Source organism: Pollachius pollachius (assembly GCF_949987615.1).
Source record: "Pollachius pollachius genome assembly, chromosome: 2".
Lineage (NCBI taxonomy): Eukaryota > Metazoa > Chordata > Actinopteri > Gadiformes > Gadidae > Pollachius > Pollachius pollachius.
In genome coordinates this window covers 7,723,248-7,738,521 of record NC_136935.1, presented here as the reverse complement: position 1 = coordinate 7,738,521, position 15,274 = coordinate 7,723,248, and the positions used below count along the sequence as shown (strand labels likewise).

At 45.6% G+C, this 15,274-nt stretch overlaps 2 protein-coding genes across 2 annotated transcripts; both read left to right on the top strand.

Moving 5' to 3' along the window:
- Window positions 1-2,135: 2,135 nt before the first annotated feature.
- LOC307071853 (glutathione S-transferase P-like) lies at window positions 2,136-7,494 on the top strand. Its single transcript, XM_079730964.1, has 7 exons — window positions 2,136-2,253; window positions 2,428-2,463; window positions 4,604-4,710; window positions 4,843-4,930; window positions 6,445-6,548; window positions 6,821-6,922; window positions 7,148-7,494. Coding segments are annotated over exons 1-7 (627 nt in total). The 5' UTR covers window positions 2,136-2,252; the 3' UTR covers window positions 7,337-7,494.
- Window positions 7,495-8,074: 580 nt separating this feature from the next.
- On the top strand, window positions 8,075-14,981 carry cdk1 (cyclin dependent kinase 1). Its single transcript, XM_079758521.1, has 8 exons — window positions 8,075-8,169; window positions 8,580-8,622; window positions 9,008-9,164; window positions 10,246-10,369; window positions 10,784-10,954; window positions 11,274-11,437; window positions 12,094-12,235; window positions 14,604-14,981. Exons 2-8 carry the CDS (start codon window positions 8,586-8,588, stop codon window positions 14,715-14,717), a joined length of 909 nt encoding a protein of 302 aa, XP_079614647.1. The 5' UTR covers window positions 8,075-8,169; window positions 8,580-8,585; the 3' UTR covers window positions 14,718-14,981.
- The last annotated feature ends 293 nt before the right edge of the window (window positions 14,982-15,274 follow it).

Genomic DNA, 15,274 nt, shown 5'->3' with positions numbered 1-15,274 from the left:
TTTTGCTTAGTTTTTTCACCCACTTTGCGTTACTATACTACGTTGCAATTAAACAATGTGTGATGCATGGAGAAACAACAGAAAAGTTTCAGAACATTTTATTTTTTATTATTTTAAATAACTTATATACATACATAAACACATAAACATACATAAACAACCTCCATACATAAATGAAAGATGCTCAAGGATATTTTACATGAAATCAACTATTAACAAATAAGCAAAAAGGATCAAGTCTAATAGATTGCACACACAAAAGTGCCAAAATAATGTTCAAGGATATTTAACAAATTATGACAATGGATGAACTCCATAAATAAAAGCTCTTAAGCACACTGTAAGGACACTTTTATGTGTGCGAGTTTATGACCCATAAACTGGATTAACTGTACACTCAAACTAAAAACAAAAGTGCTATTATGGATACTGTACATACCACTACAAAATTAAAAGAGGGCAGTTCTTTCCCTATCTCAAATTATAGTTGAACAGTTGTATGTGGCATTTCTATTCACCCAATTGACGCAGACTTAGAATTTGACTCGTCTAGACTTCCTCATGTCAAAAACAGCAACAATGGTACTAGTTGTAGGAACTTAAAAAGTTCAGAGAGAAGTGAACATGAAGGATCAGGTGTCCTTTCTCCTGCTGGTGCTGGGCTCTGCAAATATTGCCTGAGTGCATCTGGCCAATTAAAAAACATCGTCATTTTACATTTACATTCATGTAGGTTATCATTGAAGTTATGTAAGCTAGTAATATGTAGCAAGCTAGCAAAGTAGGTTAACAGCCGCTAGCTAGTGATAGCTGAGTGGCAGCAATATTAGGTGATGCACAATACTATTTAGTTTGACACTATAATGGCTGAGGTCACTTACATCTATACTGGGCTTTCTTTTCGTCTTATTTTTTGCGTTTTCGTCCCTGCACACCAGAGGGTTTAGACTTCTTCATTTTAAGAATCAATATTATGTGTGTCAAGCTTGACGATTATGCAGTGTGTAAGCTTTACTTTGACTGTTTCAGTGAGTATACTTAATAAGTAATAAATAATTGCGGCTAATCATGTTCAAAGAGGTACGGATAAAAACCGTAAGGGTTATGAATGCATACAGTTGCTTGTTCTCTGTGTCAAAACTACTTTATCAACCGCAAAGCAGAGCCCCAAAATTATCCTGCTTAGGGTCCCCAGGTGTACAGGGCCGGCCCTGCCCACACTACTAGTTTTTACTTTTCCGTAGTTGTCTCAAAAGTTGCTGACTCATGACACACCTCATTTTCATATGATCAAATAGCGGCCGAGCTGGGTGCAAGTTAGAGGTCAACTGCAGACTGCGACACAAGACAACGGCATGCATCATAGCTGTAATAGTAACTAATACGGCCGTATAGGCAGGGTGCGATTTGTGAAAAAACCAGAGGGGGGGATAATTTTGAGAAACATTTTAAAATGTTTCAAAATGAAGACGGACCCTGTGTATTTTGGTTGTTAATTATTACGATGTAATGGTGAAAATACTTTGGGTGGGGGGGATAATTTTTATCCCCACCGAGGATAAAAATAATTCAGCAGAGGGTAGGACGTGTAAACCAGAGGGGGGGATAATCCCCACCATCCCCACCGGCAAATCGCACCCTGCATATAGGTACAGTTCAGAGAGATAAGTAGCATAATGTAAGGTTCTGGGTTCGATTCCCCATGACGTCCTAACGCCTCACCTTAATGACATGTGTCTGAACGTGGTTTTAGATGAGCTCGTTTGATAAATGGCTAAAGTATATCTCCCCATCAACACTATAACCTCCAAATATATTGATTATCAACTTTTTGTTGTTTAAGTTACAATTACTTTCAATGACTATAACAACTGTACGTATCTTCCTTCAATCCATTGTTATACACTTCCTGTATTTTTCGAAACCATACAAATGGTGGGCTTTTATTGTGAAAATCCCAGCACACTTGGTAGATTTCCGTGGCTTGACAGCGTTGCGTGACAGCACACCAAAGCAATTCATACTGAATTCATACTTTAGACAAGGTGAAACCCTCATCTGATTGTTTGCTCACTCACGATGACTCGACACAAATCATTAGCGTGTGAGGGAGGGAGTTAAGGGGAGAGGGAGGGAGGGAGTTGCTCGATCGTCTCAATCCCTCCTCCTGGGGATTATATAACCCGATCCCCGCTGACACTTTGTCATTCGCTCCCTCAGACAGCGACGACAGCACACCAGACCGACTAACCAGTAAGTGTATAGAATCTGAGATGTGTGCCTCTACATTGGGTTAAAATCATGCATGCATCTTGTTTATGTTCTGCAGGACACGTGTTGCATCGTCTGTGATTTGGTAGAGTGCATGCTTCCACAATGTTCGGCCGTTCTCTGAACTTGAACTTCTCTCATTTCTTTCCTCTGCAGTGCCTCCATACACCGCAACCTACTTTTCAGTCAAAGGTATTTTCACTTCATATTTTCATTCATGTTGCAAATCTAAACCAAAATGGGACGCCCCCCAGTAGCAGAACGGTGCCGACCATGACCTTTGAACGCGGACTATTGAACGTGTCCGCGCGTCGTGTGATTCCGTGTTGCTCTTGTTTTGGAAACAGATTTTGTGTGCGTATGTGCGAGTCGACCGTTTGCTGTATAAAAGTTATCTATATTAATATGTTGTTGGATATTTAAATGGCAGGAAGATGTGTTGGTTTGTACCTGTGGTTTATGCAGAACGATCTTTTCAAAGCTAAAGTTTCACATCCCGAAAACTGACTTTTGTTGTGTGGGCACTTAATGAAATAATTCGTTTCTTATTATCACCTAGATCAGCGTATCCTAAACTTTTTTTCTGGAGACCTATTTCGTTTAAATTACAAACCATTGCGACCCAATATAAAAAATAGTACAGTACTATGAAAAACATGCTTCTTGTTTAAAGTTTTTTTAAATGCTCATGCCGAACAGGTAGGCGTGTGTTTATGGGAAGCTATTGTTATCAAACAGTCAATCAATCAATCAATCAATCAATTCGTTGTGATACAACTTTATTAATTCCCCAGGGGATACATTTGGGTGTTTCAGCAGCAAGAAGTAAGACAGTCAAAACTGAAAATGTAGAGATAGATGCCAAATTAGTGCAAAAGTATTTCTGTAATAAAAAAAAAGTTGTATTTTCTTTTAATATGCATTTATTTGGCTACCCAATTAAAATCTCCCATGACCCAGTCTTTGGGAAAGAATGACCTAGATCAGGCATCTCTAAACGGCGGACCGCGGTCCGGGTCCGGGTCCGGACCAAGTGACGGTCCTATCCGGACCCATGACCAATTTAAAATAAAGCGTTTTTTTTTTTTTTTTCTTATTTTTCTTTATGATTTCACTATACAAAGCATGATTATGTTAATTAAGACATTTCTCACTGATTTACTAATTGAAAGGCAGAATAGTCCGTAGTACAGCATAAAAACAGCAAAAAGTAATCATCTTCACCGAGCGAAGATCATGCACTCACCGAACTCCCCCCCTCCCTCCGTATGTCACGGCATGTGCATAATAGCGTCACTCAAAAAAAAAACAATCAAATTGTTTGTTTACCGGAAGAGCAATTTGGAAGGAGAAAATGGCTTGCTCGAAAATTAGGAAAGTTGACCACGAAAACAGACATTTTAAAGATGAATGGACTGACCAATAAATGTTCATTCTCCCGAAAGGCAGTACAAAACCTTTGTTGTGTCTTTTATGTGTTGAAACCGTGGCGCTGATAAAAAGCGGGAATTTTAAGGGGCATTACGAATCCAAACACAGATCCTTCGAGGAAAAGCATCCCCAGAAGTCAGAAGTAAGAGCGCGGAAAATATCCGAGCTGAGAGCTCAGTATGAGAGGTCTACGCGAGTCTTCACACACTCATTTACAGGCCAGCAACGTGCAAATGAATGCTCACTTAAGATTGCATGGATTTTGGGGCAACATAAAAAAACTTTGAGTGACGCGACTGTTGTGAAGGAGTGCTTGAACGCCGCTGCCGAGACGTTACTTGAAGGTAAACAAAGGGATGAATTGTGTGAAAAAATAAAGCAAATCCCAATGTCAGCTGCAACGACAATCTGAAATGTTATCAGATGACGCACTGTCACAGCTTGCTGCGGCTGTTCAGAGTGCCCCATGCATATCCTTAGCCATTGATGAGTCTTCAGATGTAACGGATAATGCCCAGCTTTTGGAGGACCTGTTGGGTCTAACACCACCTAAGACACACACAAGACGAGAAGATATTTATGAGGCTATTAAGGAGATTCTGTCAAAGAGGGGGATTGATCTATAAAAGGTTGTCTCAGTCACTACAGATGGGGTACCTGTTCTGCTTACTTGACATGTAGGCCTTATGCACTTTTTATGTTTACTTGAAATGCAGGCCTAATGTAAATGCAGGCCTAAATCGATCGTATTGTAATACAGTAACATTTCAACTGAGCATATCCATTCCCTCGTGATCTGACCACCCGTCGTGTTTATGTTGTGTTTACGTTGTGATACTGTAACTAAGTTTAAGTCCCATCCAGCGCTCTCCTAAGTTGGTCTCTGCGTCTGCGTTTTCAGGCCGCCTTGGCGCCATCAAGATCATGCTGGCTGACAAGGGCCAGGAGCTGAAGGAGGTGCATGTGACCATGGAGGAATGGCAGAAGGGAGACCTGAAGGCCACCTGTGTGAGTAGACCTTCTCCGCTCCCTGGTGGACCAATCGCAACCTCCAGTGATCGTCTGACCTGTATATCTTGCATGGAAGCTTTTTCTTCTCAGGAGTCTAACCCGTGTGTCTCCTCCCTGTCATTGGTTCAGGTGTTCGGCCAGATGCCTAAGCTGGAGGACGGAGATCTGGTCCTGTTCCAGTCCAACGCCATCCTGCGCCACCTGGGCCGTAGCCATGGTGACGAAGCCTAATGAGCATCTGTCTTGACGTAGCATATGGAGCATCTGTCTTGCTCTTTTAAACCAACCGTAACACATGGTGACACCACTGTGTGTTACGGTTGGTTTAAAAGAGCAAGACAAATTATAAATGCATTACTTATTCAGAATGGGGATTATGTACCTGCTGTTGTTCCGGGGTAATGTGACTGGGGGGGAGGAGCCTTCTGCGGAGCAAACACCTTGACCGTCAGGGCAATATGCATCACAAAGGGGCCCTATGCCCTTCAGCACCAGGTGTGTGACCAGGCAGCTTAACCAGTGGACTGTTACAAATGGTAGGCGGATCAATCCATCGTACTCCCACTGGTGATGCCCCTAGCGGGTTGATCGTGTAAAGGCTCCTCCCCTCACACCTGGTGGTAGAACGGGGGCCCATCTAGAGAGGATGGATGGCTACCCAATCACTATGGCCTTGTTATTGCCTGGGGAAGCTGCTGTCATTTTCTTCAGCTCAAGAGGCGTTAACATTGGGCCTGGTTCAACTGACTCTGTACGCAATTGGCTGTTTGCCACCGCTTCACTTTCCCTTTGGCGGGGGGGGAGAAGCCAGCTTGGTGACGGCTCCCGCAAAAACATTTCGGAAGCAGAAAGAAATGTATTGCTCTTCTGCAGAGTGAACGCAAATCGCCGGCAGAATGGGCGGGGCTACCCAGTCTACAATCACTAGGCTTCATACAGCCTCATACAAATGGTATGTTGGTCTTACTATGGCCCTAAAAGACAAACTGCAGGATGCTCCGAATAGGTTAGTCAGGGTAGTGCTTGGTCTCACATCAAGGGATCATGTGGGTAAGCTCCAGTTCCAACTGCTGGGCTGGCTCCCCCTGGAGGCCAGGGCATTTCAGTTCCAGCTCAGGGTGGTCCATAATGTTTGCAATCACAAGTTAGGGCATACCTTTTAAAAATAACTTCATGAGGAGTAGGGATGCCCATGCTTACCACACCATAGCTAGTAATGCAGACTTGTACTTGCCTAAGTTCAAAACAAACATTGGTAAGTGTACTCTAAAATATAGTGGTGTGGTGAACTGGAATAAATTACCTTTGGAAATTAAGAGCATAGACGACTATCATTGTTTCAGAAAAAAGGTTCTGGCTCATGGTGAATTTAAATCCCTAGTGACACTAACATGTCTTCCTCCATGTGAGCTGTCTGTTGGTGTTTGTCTATGTATGCAATTTGATACAGAAAGTAAGGGTTAGGGAAGATTATTTTATATGTTTAGCCTCTCAGTCTATTTTTATGATGTTTTATGTGGATATATGTCCTGTCTTGTAACATCAGGGACCATGATGGAAATAAGTGCTTGCACTTTGTCATGTTTTTCTTATATCCCTTGGATATGTCTTTTATTCCAAATAAATCAAATCAAAGGCCAGAGCAGGCTCCGGTTACCGTGGTGACACTGGCCACAGACTAACCCGACCCTTAGCTGATGGCGTCTGCGTGTTGGTGTTGTCCGTCTCCAGGAGCATACGGGAAGGACAACCGTGAGGCCTCTCTGATCGACATGATGAACGACGGCGTTGAGGACCTGCGTTCCAAGTACATCAAATTAATCTACCAAGAATACGTGAGTGGAGACACGCCTCAAAGGGCACCTATTATCCTCACTGGGTAGGCTGGTAGACTGATCTGTCCGGCACACATCTAGGTGGACACACACACTTTTGATGTCAGAAGAGGCAAACTTTCAAAACGGCTTGTAACGGCTAATCACACTCACACCTGGTGGTATAATAAGGGGCCCTTTTAATAGTTTGATACATTATGTTCAATACATTGAGTACATGAATACATTAAGGTGAGTATGTGATCATGTTTCGCCTCGGTGGTTTATTTCAGGACACCGGCAAGGAAGCGTACCTCAAAGACCTCCCGAACATCCTCTGCAAGTTTGAGACGTTCATGGCTAAATCCAACTCCGGCTTTCTGGTTGGGAAAGAGGTGAGCAGCTTTTATAATGCATGGTTTTGTGTGGGGTTAGTTTTTTTTTTTTTTTTTTTTTTACCTTAAACATGCAAAGCATGTTTTGTGCAACCAAAATCCTGATTCGAATTTGTTGTTTTGATTCCCATTTTAAAATCAGTTGGAATTTTGACCATTTCAAAATAAAAGTCCTCCTTCAATCACAGCCTCCATGCTCAGTCTTCCCTTGTGTCTGGCCCTCAGGTGTCGTTCGCGGACTACAACCTGTTTGACCTGATGTTGAACCACCTGGTTCTGTGCCCCAAGTCCCTGGATAACTTCCCCAAACTCAGTGACCTGGTCAAGAAGATGTCCGCCCGGCCTAAGATCAGGGCCCTGCTGGACTCCGAAGCCTTCAAGAAGATCCCCATCAACGGTAATGGGAAGCAGTGAACCCACCACTGGACCAACTGTCAACCCCCACGTGGAAACGGGAAGCAGTGAACCTTCCGCTGGACCAACTGTCAACCCTTCATGTTCGATGACATCGCTGCATAACTCATGCTCTTTTATAAACCATTGATCAATAAAAAAAATTTACTTTGTCTCTATTCAACTTTGTCTTTACTTTTGTGTGTGTGAGAAAAAACAGTGAAATTGGTCATCTTTTTAATAATCATGCACAATGATTAATCTAAACATTCCATTAGTATAAAAAGTGATATTTATGGCTATAATAGTTCAAATAAATAAAAGTAATAAACTAAAACTTGTTAAGGGGAAACCTACTTGTATTCATATAAATATATTTATGTGAATAAGGTTGCAAGGCAACTGTATTTATATAGCATCATACGTTCCAAGCACAAAATACAAGTGACACTTTCTGGCAGCATAAGCAACGGCTGTGAAGGAACTTTAGTGGTTGTGCTTATGTACAAACACACCGATAATCACATTACATTGGGATGACACGTGTTACACTTGAGTGGGGTAACTAGGGCCTGACGTATGATCGAAAGCGGAGAGACTCGTATTACTGTATTTACGGTAGACAACAAGCCAATCGCGGGTCTTCTTCGCAGGTCACGGGGACGACGCTCCCCTTCTCTGATTGGCCCTTTTGAAAGGCATCGGGACGGCCGATTGGCCTCTTTTTTTGAACCAACGTTGGCGGCGTCCATTTCATACCAGTCGTTAGAGTAGAGACGTCTAGTTAGAGCACTCTGAGTCGTTACATTGCTCATTTTCTCCTTTTTCTTCACTTCATCGAGTCTCAACCGCAGGTAACTGTTCATTTTGTAGCTTAAATACTTTCTGGTTAGTTGTGTGTTGTTAGTTGAATGTGTTGCAGACGATGGCTGTCGCTGTGAAGACAAGACTTCTGAAGTGATTAATAAATCCCTTTAACATAAAATCGGATCACTTTAGTTAATTCCGATTGTTTTACAATACGACTTCATGAGTTCACTCGGATGGATGTAAAATGAAACCTGATCAGACATTTAGTGTGTGTGTGTGTGTGTGTGTGTGTGTGTGTGTGTGTGTCATTAAGTCACTTCAGTCCAGGTTCACCGTCTGCGTCATCTTAACTCTTAACTAACGTGTGGGACAGCAGCTGCATGGATGGTTGTGTGTGTGTTGTTCAGCGAGAACCTCCTGCTGATGTTTCACCGTTGTGTCTGCTTTATTTCAGTAAGCTATGGATGACTACCTGAAAATCGAGAAGATCGGAGAAGGTAAGGCCCGACGCTCGTCTTATTATTCAGATTCATTGACACTCAACCGATGCGTTAAACATGGATGGATTTGAGGTGACTGACTTGTCATTCCTGTAAGTAGCACTATTGTATGTATTTTACTACCTCTTATACATTTATTTTAAAATATGGTGTTGGTGTTTGAAGGGTAGTGTACAAATATTGCCTTATAATCTTATTTAAGATCCTAATTAAGTGACATTGGGATGTTCAGGTTACCCAACTCGAACATGTTTGTGTAGTCATCAACACGACTAAATTATTATACTATCTAACGATATGATTTCCCTTCCACCTGGACAGAAGACCATTACACCACTGCAACAGTTTATCCTTACACCCACACTGTGTTGGTGTCTTCCAGGGACCTACGGCGTGGTCTACAAGGGCCGACACAAGAGCACGGGCCAGGTGGTGGCCATGAAGAAGATCCGCCTGGAGAGCGAGGAAGAGGGGGTCCCCAGCACAGCCGTCCGTGAGATCTCCCTGCTCAAGGAGCTCCAGCACCCCAACGTGGTCCAGTATGTCCCCCCCAGACCCCCGGTTCCAGCACACTCTAGCTAGTTTCTCCTGGGCTTTGCGTTGCGTAGATGTGTGGGTAAGGAGGTCGGCTCTGATTCAGAGGCTAACGTGATTAATGTCGACCCGCGGATGTCTCTCTCAGCGACCCGGTCAGTAGAGCAGGTGGCTCTTCAAGCCTTAGTCTTAATAATGCGGACAGCGCTTGACCGATCTCCGCCGACGTCATTGGTCGAAACCAAATAAACAAGGCGAATGAAACTGAATCGCTCTTCACTGAGGTCTGAGCTCGTCTGCCGTCAGACTTAAGATGTCAATCTGAAGCCTGACTTGTGAGACTAGAGTCACTTCCCTTGTGTCTTTATAATGTAAAGAGGATGGGTTTCGCTGCAGAAGTATAATTTGGCTCTCGTGGACCAGGAGATGGAAACGATAAGCCACTCAGCAGGCATCTCTAAAGATACAAGGAGCAGATTGTTAGCTACCCAGCTCCTGTTTATTCTCGTCTCTGCCCGGTACCAAGTAGCTTTTTCTAACCAGAGCTAATAAATCAAAAGCCACCGAGGAGACGACTTTGTGACTAGAGGTGATTAATGCGCTGCCCAAGTCGAATCAACCAGCAGAATAAAGGCTTCAGTCATGACGTCAGGGTGCAGAGGAGGAGGAGGAGGAGGAGGGACGCTGTTCGTGGATGTGTTGTCAACACGGATCTGCAAACAGAAACCGTAGTAAACGCAGACCCGTTCACCGGCCTAGTTTTTTTATCCACAGGAAAGTGAACTGCTGTGTGCAGTTCAAATGATTTAAGATATGCTGCATCGTTTGTTTGTTGGTGGAAGCGTTGTCGTGGCAATACTATCCATGCGTAATTCAATATTGCGTAATGGGGTGGGAAATGAAAAACCTGATAAACAACCTGTGTGGTCCTTGCGGTGTTTTAGAGCAGTCTCTCTGGACCGTCCTGTCCCCTGTGAGGCCTTCCCTGCGTCTGCCGAGTGTCGTTGGGACTTCAGGGTGAGGGCGTTTCCCCCCCCCCCCGCTAAACATCCAGGACTCTTTCTCTGTGTGTCGTTTGTGTGGCAGGTTACTGGACGTCCTGATGCAGGAGTCGCGCCTCTACCTCATCTTTGAGTTCCTGTCCATGGACCTGAAGAAGTACCTGGACTCCATCCCGTCCAGCGAGTACATGGACACCATGCTGGTCAAGGTACGCCTGGGAGAGACATCTGTCACGACTGGACCCTAGCCTGGCCCAACATGCCCCTAGCCTGGCCCAACCGGCCCCTAGCCCTCGAAAGGATCTCCTGTATACACAGGGAGTAGAGAGGGAGTAGAAACAGATGCAGAAATCTGAAGGAATCAATTCTGTTGCCGGTTTATTGATTTTTGTGTGGATTTAAAGCTACTACATGTACTACACGGGCTTGTTTAAGTGATGGTTTTACGAACGAGTGATTCTCAAGGCTCTCTCAGGTTTTCCATTTTCTTAGCGAGTGATGGACTAGTCATCTGCTGATGACATCATCATCTCCAATGGGATAAATAATGTGTCAACGGAAAGCTTGGTCCAGTATGAACCAGCCCTTCACACACACCCCTCTCCCCCCCCCCCCCCCCCCAGAGCTACCTGTACCAGATCCTGGAGGGCATCCAGTTCTGCCACTGCCGGCGGGTGCTGCACCGTGACCTGAAGCCCCAGAACCTGCTCATCGACAACAAGGGCGTGATCAAGCTGGCCGACTTCGGTCTGGCGCGGGCCTTCGGCGTCCCCATCCGCGTCTACACGCACGAGGTAGGCGGGCCCAGAGCCCTAGGAGGGCGGGGCTACGGGTCGGAGGCGGGCCCAGAGCCCTAGGAGGGCGGGGCTACGGGTCGGAGGCGGGCCCAGAGCCCCGGGGTCGGGAGGGCGGGGGCTCGGCGGCGGGCCCAGAATTACAGAAGACACCAAGAGAGCGTGTAGGTGGGTGGTAACCATGGAAGACTCACAAGACGAGTGCTAAAATACAAACGGTGCAAACTGCTGCGTCTGTATACAAGACATGGCCCTCAGTGACGTGACTGATGGCGTTCTGATGATGATGTTGTGCCTCTGTGTGCGTAACCCCCCCCAGGTGGTGACCCTGTGGTACCGGGCCCCCGAGGTCCTGCTTGGCTCGGCGCGCTACGCGACGCCGGTGGACGTGTGGAGCATCGGTACCATCTTCGCCGAGCTGGCCACCAAGAAGCCCCTGTTCCACGGGGACTCGGAGATAGACCAGCTCTTCCGCATCTTCAGGTACAGACCGGCACGTGGTGGACGAGCGCGCCAGAGCCTGCCGTGTTCTGACCCGTTTTTACCGGGCAGCATGTGGCTCACGAGGTAGAGCGGGTCGGCTGGTCACCGGAAGGTTGCTAGTTCGATCCCCGGCTCCTCCTACCTGATTGTCGAGGTGTCCCTGAGCAAGACGCCTCACCCTCACTGCTCCCGACGAGCTGGCTGTCGCCCTGCGTGGCTGACTCCGCTGTCGGTGTGTGAATGTTAGGCAGTATTGTAAAGTGCTTTGAGTGACCACTGGTTAGAAAAGCGCTGTTTAAATGCAGTGTTTTAGGGTGGGTTTGTTTGGTTAGAAGGGAGCCAGGTGATGTCCCTGTAATTCTGTACCCTCCTCGTGAGGTCTGGGGCGTTCTCTAACGTCCGTCTGTCTGTCTCCATTCATTTACATTCCATCCCAAAACGTTGCACTAAACTCACTTTTAAGTTGTCTATTAATGATTCAATGTCCAACATTAAAAGTCTTACATTAACACAAAAAAGGTATTTATATAACGAATTACTCTGGATGAAAAACAAACACATTTTCTGCCATGCATGTGTGCTTCTGACTTCATTGGCTTGTTCTGTCTCTCTGTCTCTGTCTCTCTCTCTGTCTGTCTCTCTGTCTCTGTCACCAGGACCCTCGGGACCCCCAACAACGACATCTGGCCAGAGGTGGAGTCCCTGCCCGACTACAAGAACACCTTCCCCAAGTGGAAGGCGGGGAACCTGGCCGCCATGGTGAAGAACCTGGACAAGAACGGCCTCGACCTGCTGGCTGTAAGTAACCACGGGGATGACGGGGTCTGGTCCTTTTTAATCCCAGCTGGGCTCTCATTGGCTGGTTCTAGGTCCCCTCTTGTAGGGAGGTTTTCTGAGTGGAGTGAGTGGTTTAGCCCAGGACAGACGGTAGAACGAGTTCAACACGTAGATGTTCAGACTGAGGACGTGACTCCGCAGAGGGATCCCTGGGCCGATGCAGAACGCTAGCATGAACGAGACAAAGGGGGCATAAGATTAGGTCTTTGGAAAGTAATGCATTACCGTATTGACCAGAATATAAGATTGGAAATGTGTCTGAAAACGTGGGGTTGTCTTGTATTCTGGGTCAAGACCTTTTTAAAAGTAGATCTGTATTCCCATCTTCCTGGTGATAAATACGATAAATAAATAAATATATTTTATTTGACCAGCTCTTGGGTTCGGTGATCTTTGCAGAGGTTATTTTCTCTGTCTGCGCGCACTAGGGATGGGTCGGTCGTGAATGATTTGTTCGCAACGAACAAATCCCGAAGATGAACGACGAGAACTGATTCCCAGAACAAGAGAACTGAATCTTTGATTCTTTTTTTTTTTAACATAAAACAACAATATGGTCACGTTAATAACATATATAAACGAACAGAGCTCCGTCTCCCCGCGACCTTATATTGATTGGGTCTAAAACAGTCAACGATTCAGCCAATGAGAGTACTACAGCAGGTGGCAATCGCGTTGCCATGGCACATGGGTAAACAAATGATAAGGCACTGCCACACAAGTTAACCAACGATCGCAGAGGCTTCAATATCATGCAAGCACTTTATACGTTTTATTTTTATTTTGTTCTACAACACAATTGCATTCTTTAATAAAGTATTGTTTTGCCTACCATGGAAAGGGTCGAACTGCGTCGTATAGGCCAATGCTACAGAAATTTGCTTTTTTGGTTTTCCGAGCGCACCGTGACTGAATTATTTTTTTTCTTTGTTTTATTCACCCTCGTTTGGTGCGGCTTGCCACAGCTCAATTACGGCTGGCGTTTCCACCGCCGACAGTACCCTTATGGAGGCTGTGGAAAAATCCTTAAGTGGCGGGGGTACCTAATACTTAAGCAAAGGGGGGGGGGGGGGGGGCAGACACCTGTGAGATTCCCTTTCAAATGACGTAATCTGACTTAACGAATAAAACAAACGAATCATGATAGTGAACGGAACTGAAAGAACTGATTCCTGGAAATAATCGTTTTGCCCATCCCTAGCGCGCACACCCCTCCACATCTCTCCTCTCTGGGAGTGGTCGGACAGTAGAGCGCCCTGGATGTTCTGGTCTAGGGTACGGCGTTCGTCTACAAGCTTCCATCGTCCAATTACCTTTTTTTTTTTCCTCATTTTTTCTTAAACTATTATCAAGGGGGTCGTCAATATCACCGTTTCATGTAACGCCGGATGCCACTACTCCTTTCTACTTCTTTCAGTTGGTTTCATTGAAGCCGTCTGGTCAACCTCTGACAATTCAACGCATCGTAACTAATAAACCTTCCTTCAGGCACACACACGCAATAGCTCAGCCATTCTCTTAGACACACACACACACACACACACACACACACACTGGCTCCGCCATTCTCTTAACGGACAGACAGACTGACTTTTTCAAAGTGACATGCAGCGGAGTGTGATGTACTTTCTCTGTGCGAGCAGACCGGTAGGTTTCGAGCCCTTCTCCTCTCTTAGCAGTGAGTCAATACGGCAGGTCAGCGCTACAGAGTGTTTGCGTTGTATGCGTTTCCACCTGTGCCAGTTAACTTCAATTACAATTTGCGGTGCTTTTTAAGCTGTAAAAGTCGACCATCGGCCCATCCCTATTCTGATCCTCACACGGCGCTTTGAAACATCATGATTTTTACGAAATATTTTTTAAAACTTGAAAAGGGGGTCTTATAATTGGGCCAATACGCTAGAAACTGGAAATCCTTCCTGCATGTGAACGAGGCTTACACCTCTGGGCCCGTGTGGCTACACTAGGTTACCGTAACCATGGCACCGTTACCTGGGACGTTGCCAGGCTGTCTGTGATCGGCCGCGGGACCCGACAGGGATCTGACGGGCTGTCGAGGGTTCTAGCTCCTCCGGTTCTGGCCTTTGGTCAACACGGCGAGTGTTTGAACAGCGAGGTGACGTTCGGCTCCGAGGAGCACTCTGAACGCGGAACGGCCTCGCCTTACTTGTTGTATCACCGCTGCCTCGTTGGCAAGGCAACACTCCCATCGGTCGGTGTAAGAGGAGCCTTCACAGACCGGTTTTGGCCGGATCAAATGCAAAATGCACACCCCCCCAACACACACCTGTACTCGTTGTCTAACACACTGTCACCCCTCTGTCCGTAGAAAACCCTGATCTACAACCCACCCAAAAGGATCTCGGCCCGCCAGGCCATGGCCCACCCCTACTTTGACGACCTGGACAAGTCCACGCTGCCGGCCAGCTCCACCCAGATCTGAGCCCCGCACCTCCACCAAGATTTGAGCACCATACCTCCACCCAGATTTGAGCCCCCTACCTCCACCCAGATCTGAGCTCAACTCCTCCACCAAGATCTGAGCCCCCCCCACTTCCACCCAGATCTGAGCTCTATTCAGCACCACCCGGGACTGAGCCCAGCTCCACGCCTCGCAACCTTGTTTCTTTCAATGTTTTTGGAGTGTTCTTGTAAATATTTTAATGGATGTTTGTTTCATAACCTAGTAAAGTTCCTTTTAACCATAGCCGCTGTGATTTACGTGTTTCTGATTGTTGGTTTTGGCCGATGGTGATTGGTTTAGAAATGAGTGGTTTTCACATGGGTATGGTTTCTTCTTCCACCAGCTGTAAACTCATGACAAGCCTAAGGAAGATGTCTGCACTATATCAACCTTATATCCATGATCTGACAAGACTTTCAATTAAACACTCCGTTAGATATTATATTAGGGTTTCATAATTTTGGTAATATTCATTTTTATATATTTATTTATATCTTCATAAATGATTTACTAAAATGCTATTCAATTGTAAATAA

Coding starts and splice junctions, on each gene's coding strand:
- LOC307071853 (XM_079730964.1), top strand. Junction 4,931..6,444: donor CCACCTGGGCCGTAGCCATG/GTGACGAAGCCT, acceptor GTCCGTCTCCAG/GAGCATACGGGAAGGACAAC. Junction 6,923..7,147: donor GCTTTCTGGTTGGGAAAGAG/GTGAGCAGCTTT, acceptor TCTGGCCCTCAG/GTGTCGTTCGCGGACTACAA.
- cdk1 (XM_079758521.1), top strand. CDS start 8,586: ATGGATGACTACCTGAAAATCGAGAAGATCGGAGAAG. Junction 8,623..9,007: donor AATCGAGAAGATCGGAGAAG/GTAAGGCCCGAC, acceptor GGTGTCTTCCAG/GGACCTACGGCGTGGTCTAC. Junction 10,955..11,273: donor TCCGCGTCTACACGCACGAG/GTAGGCGGGCCC, acceptor AACCCCCCCCAG/GTGGTGACCCTGTGGTACCG.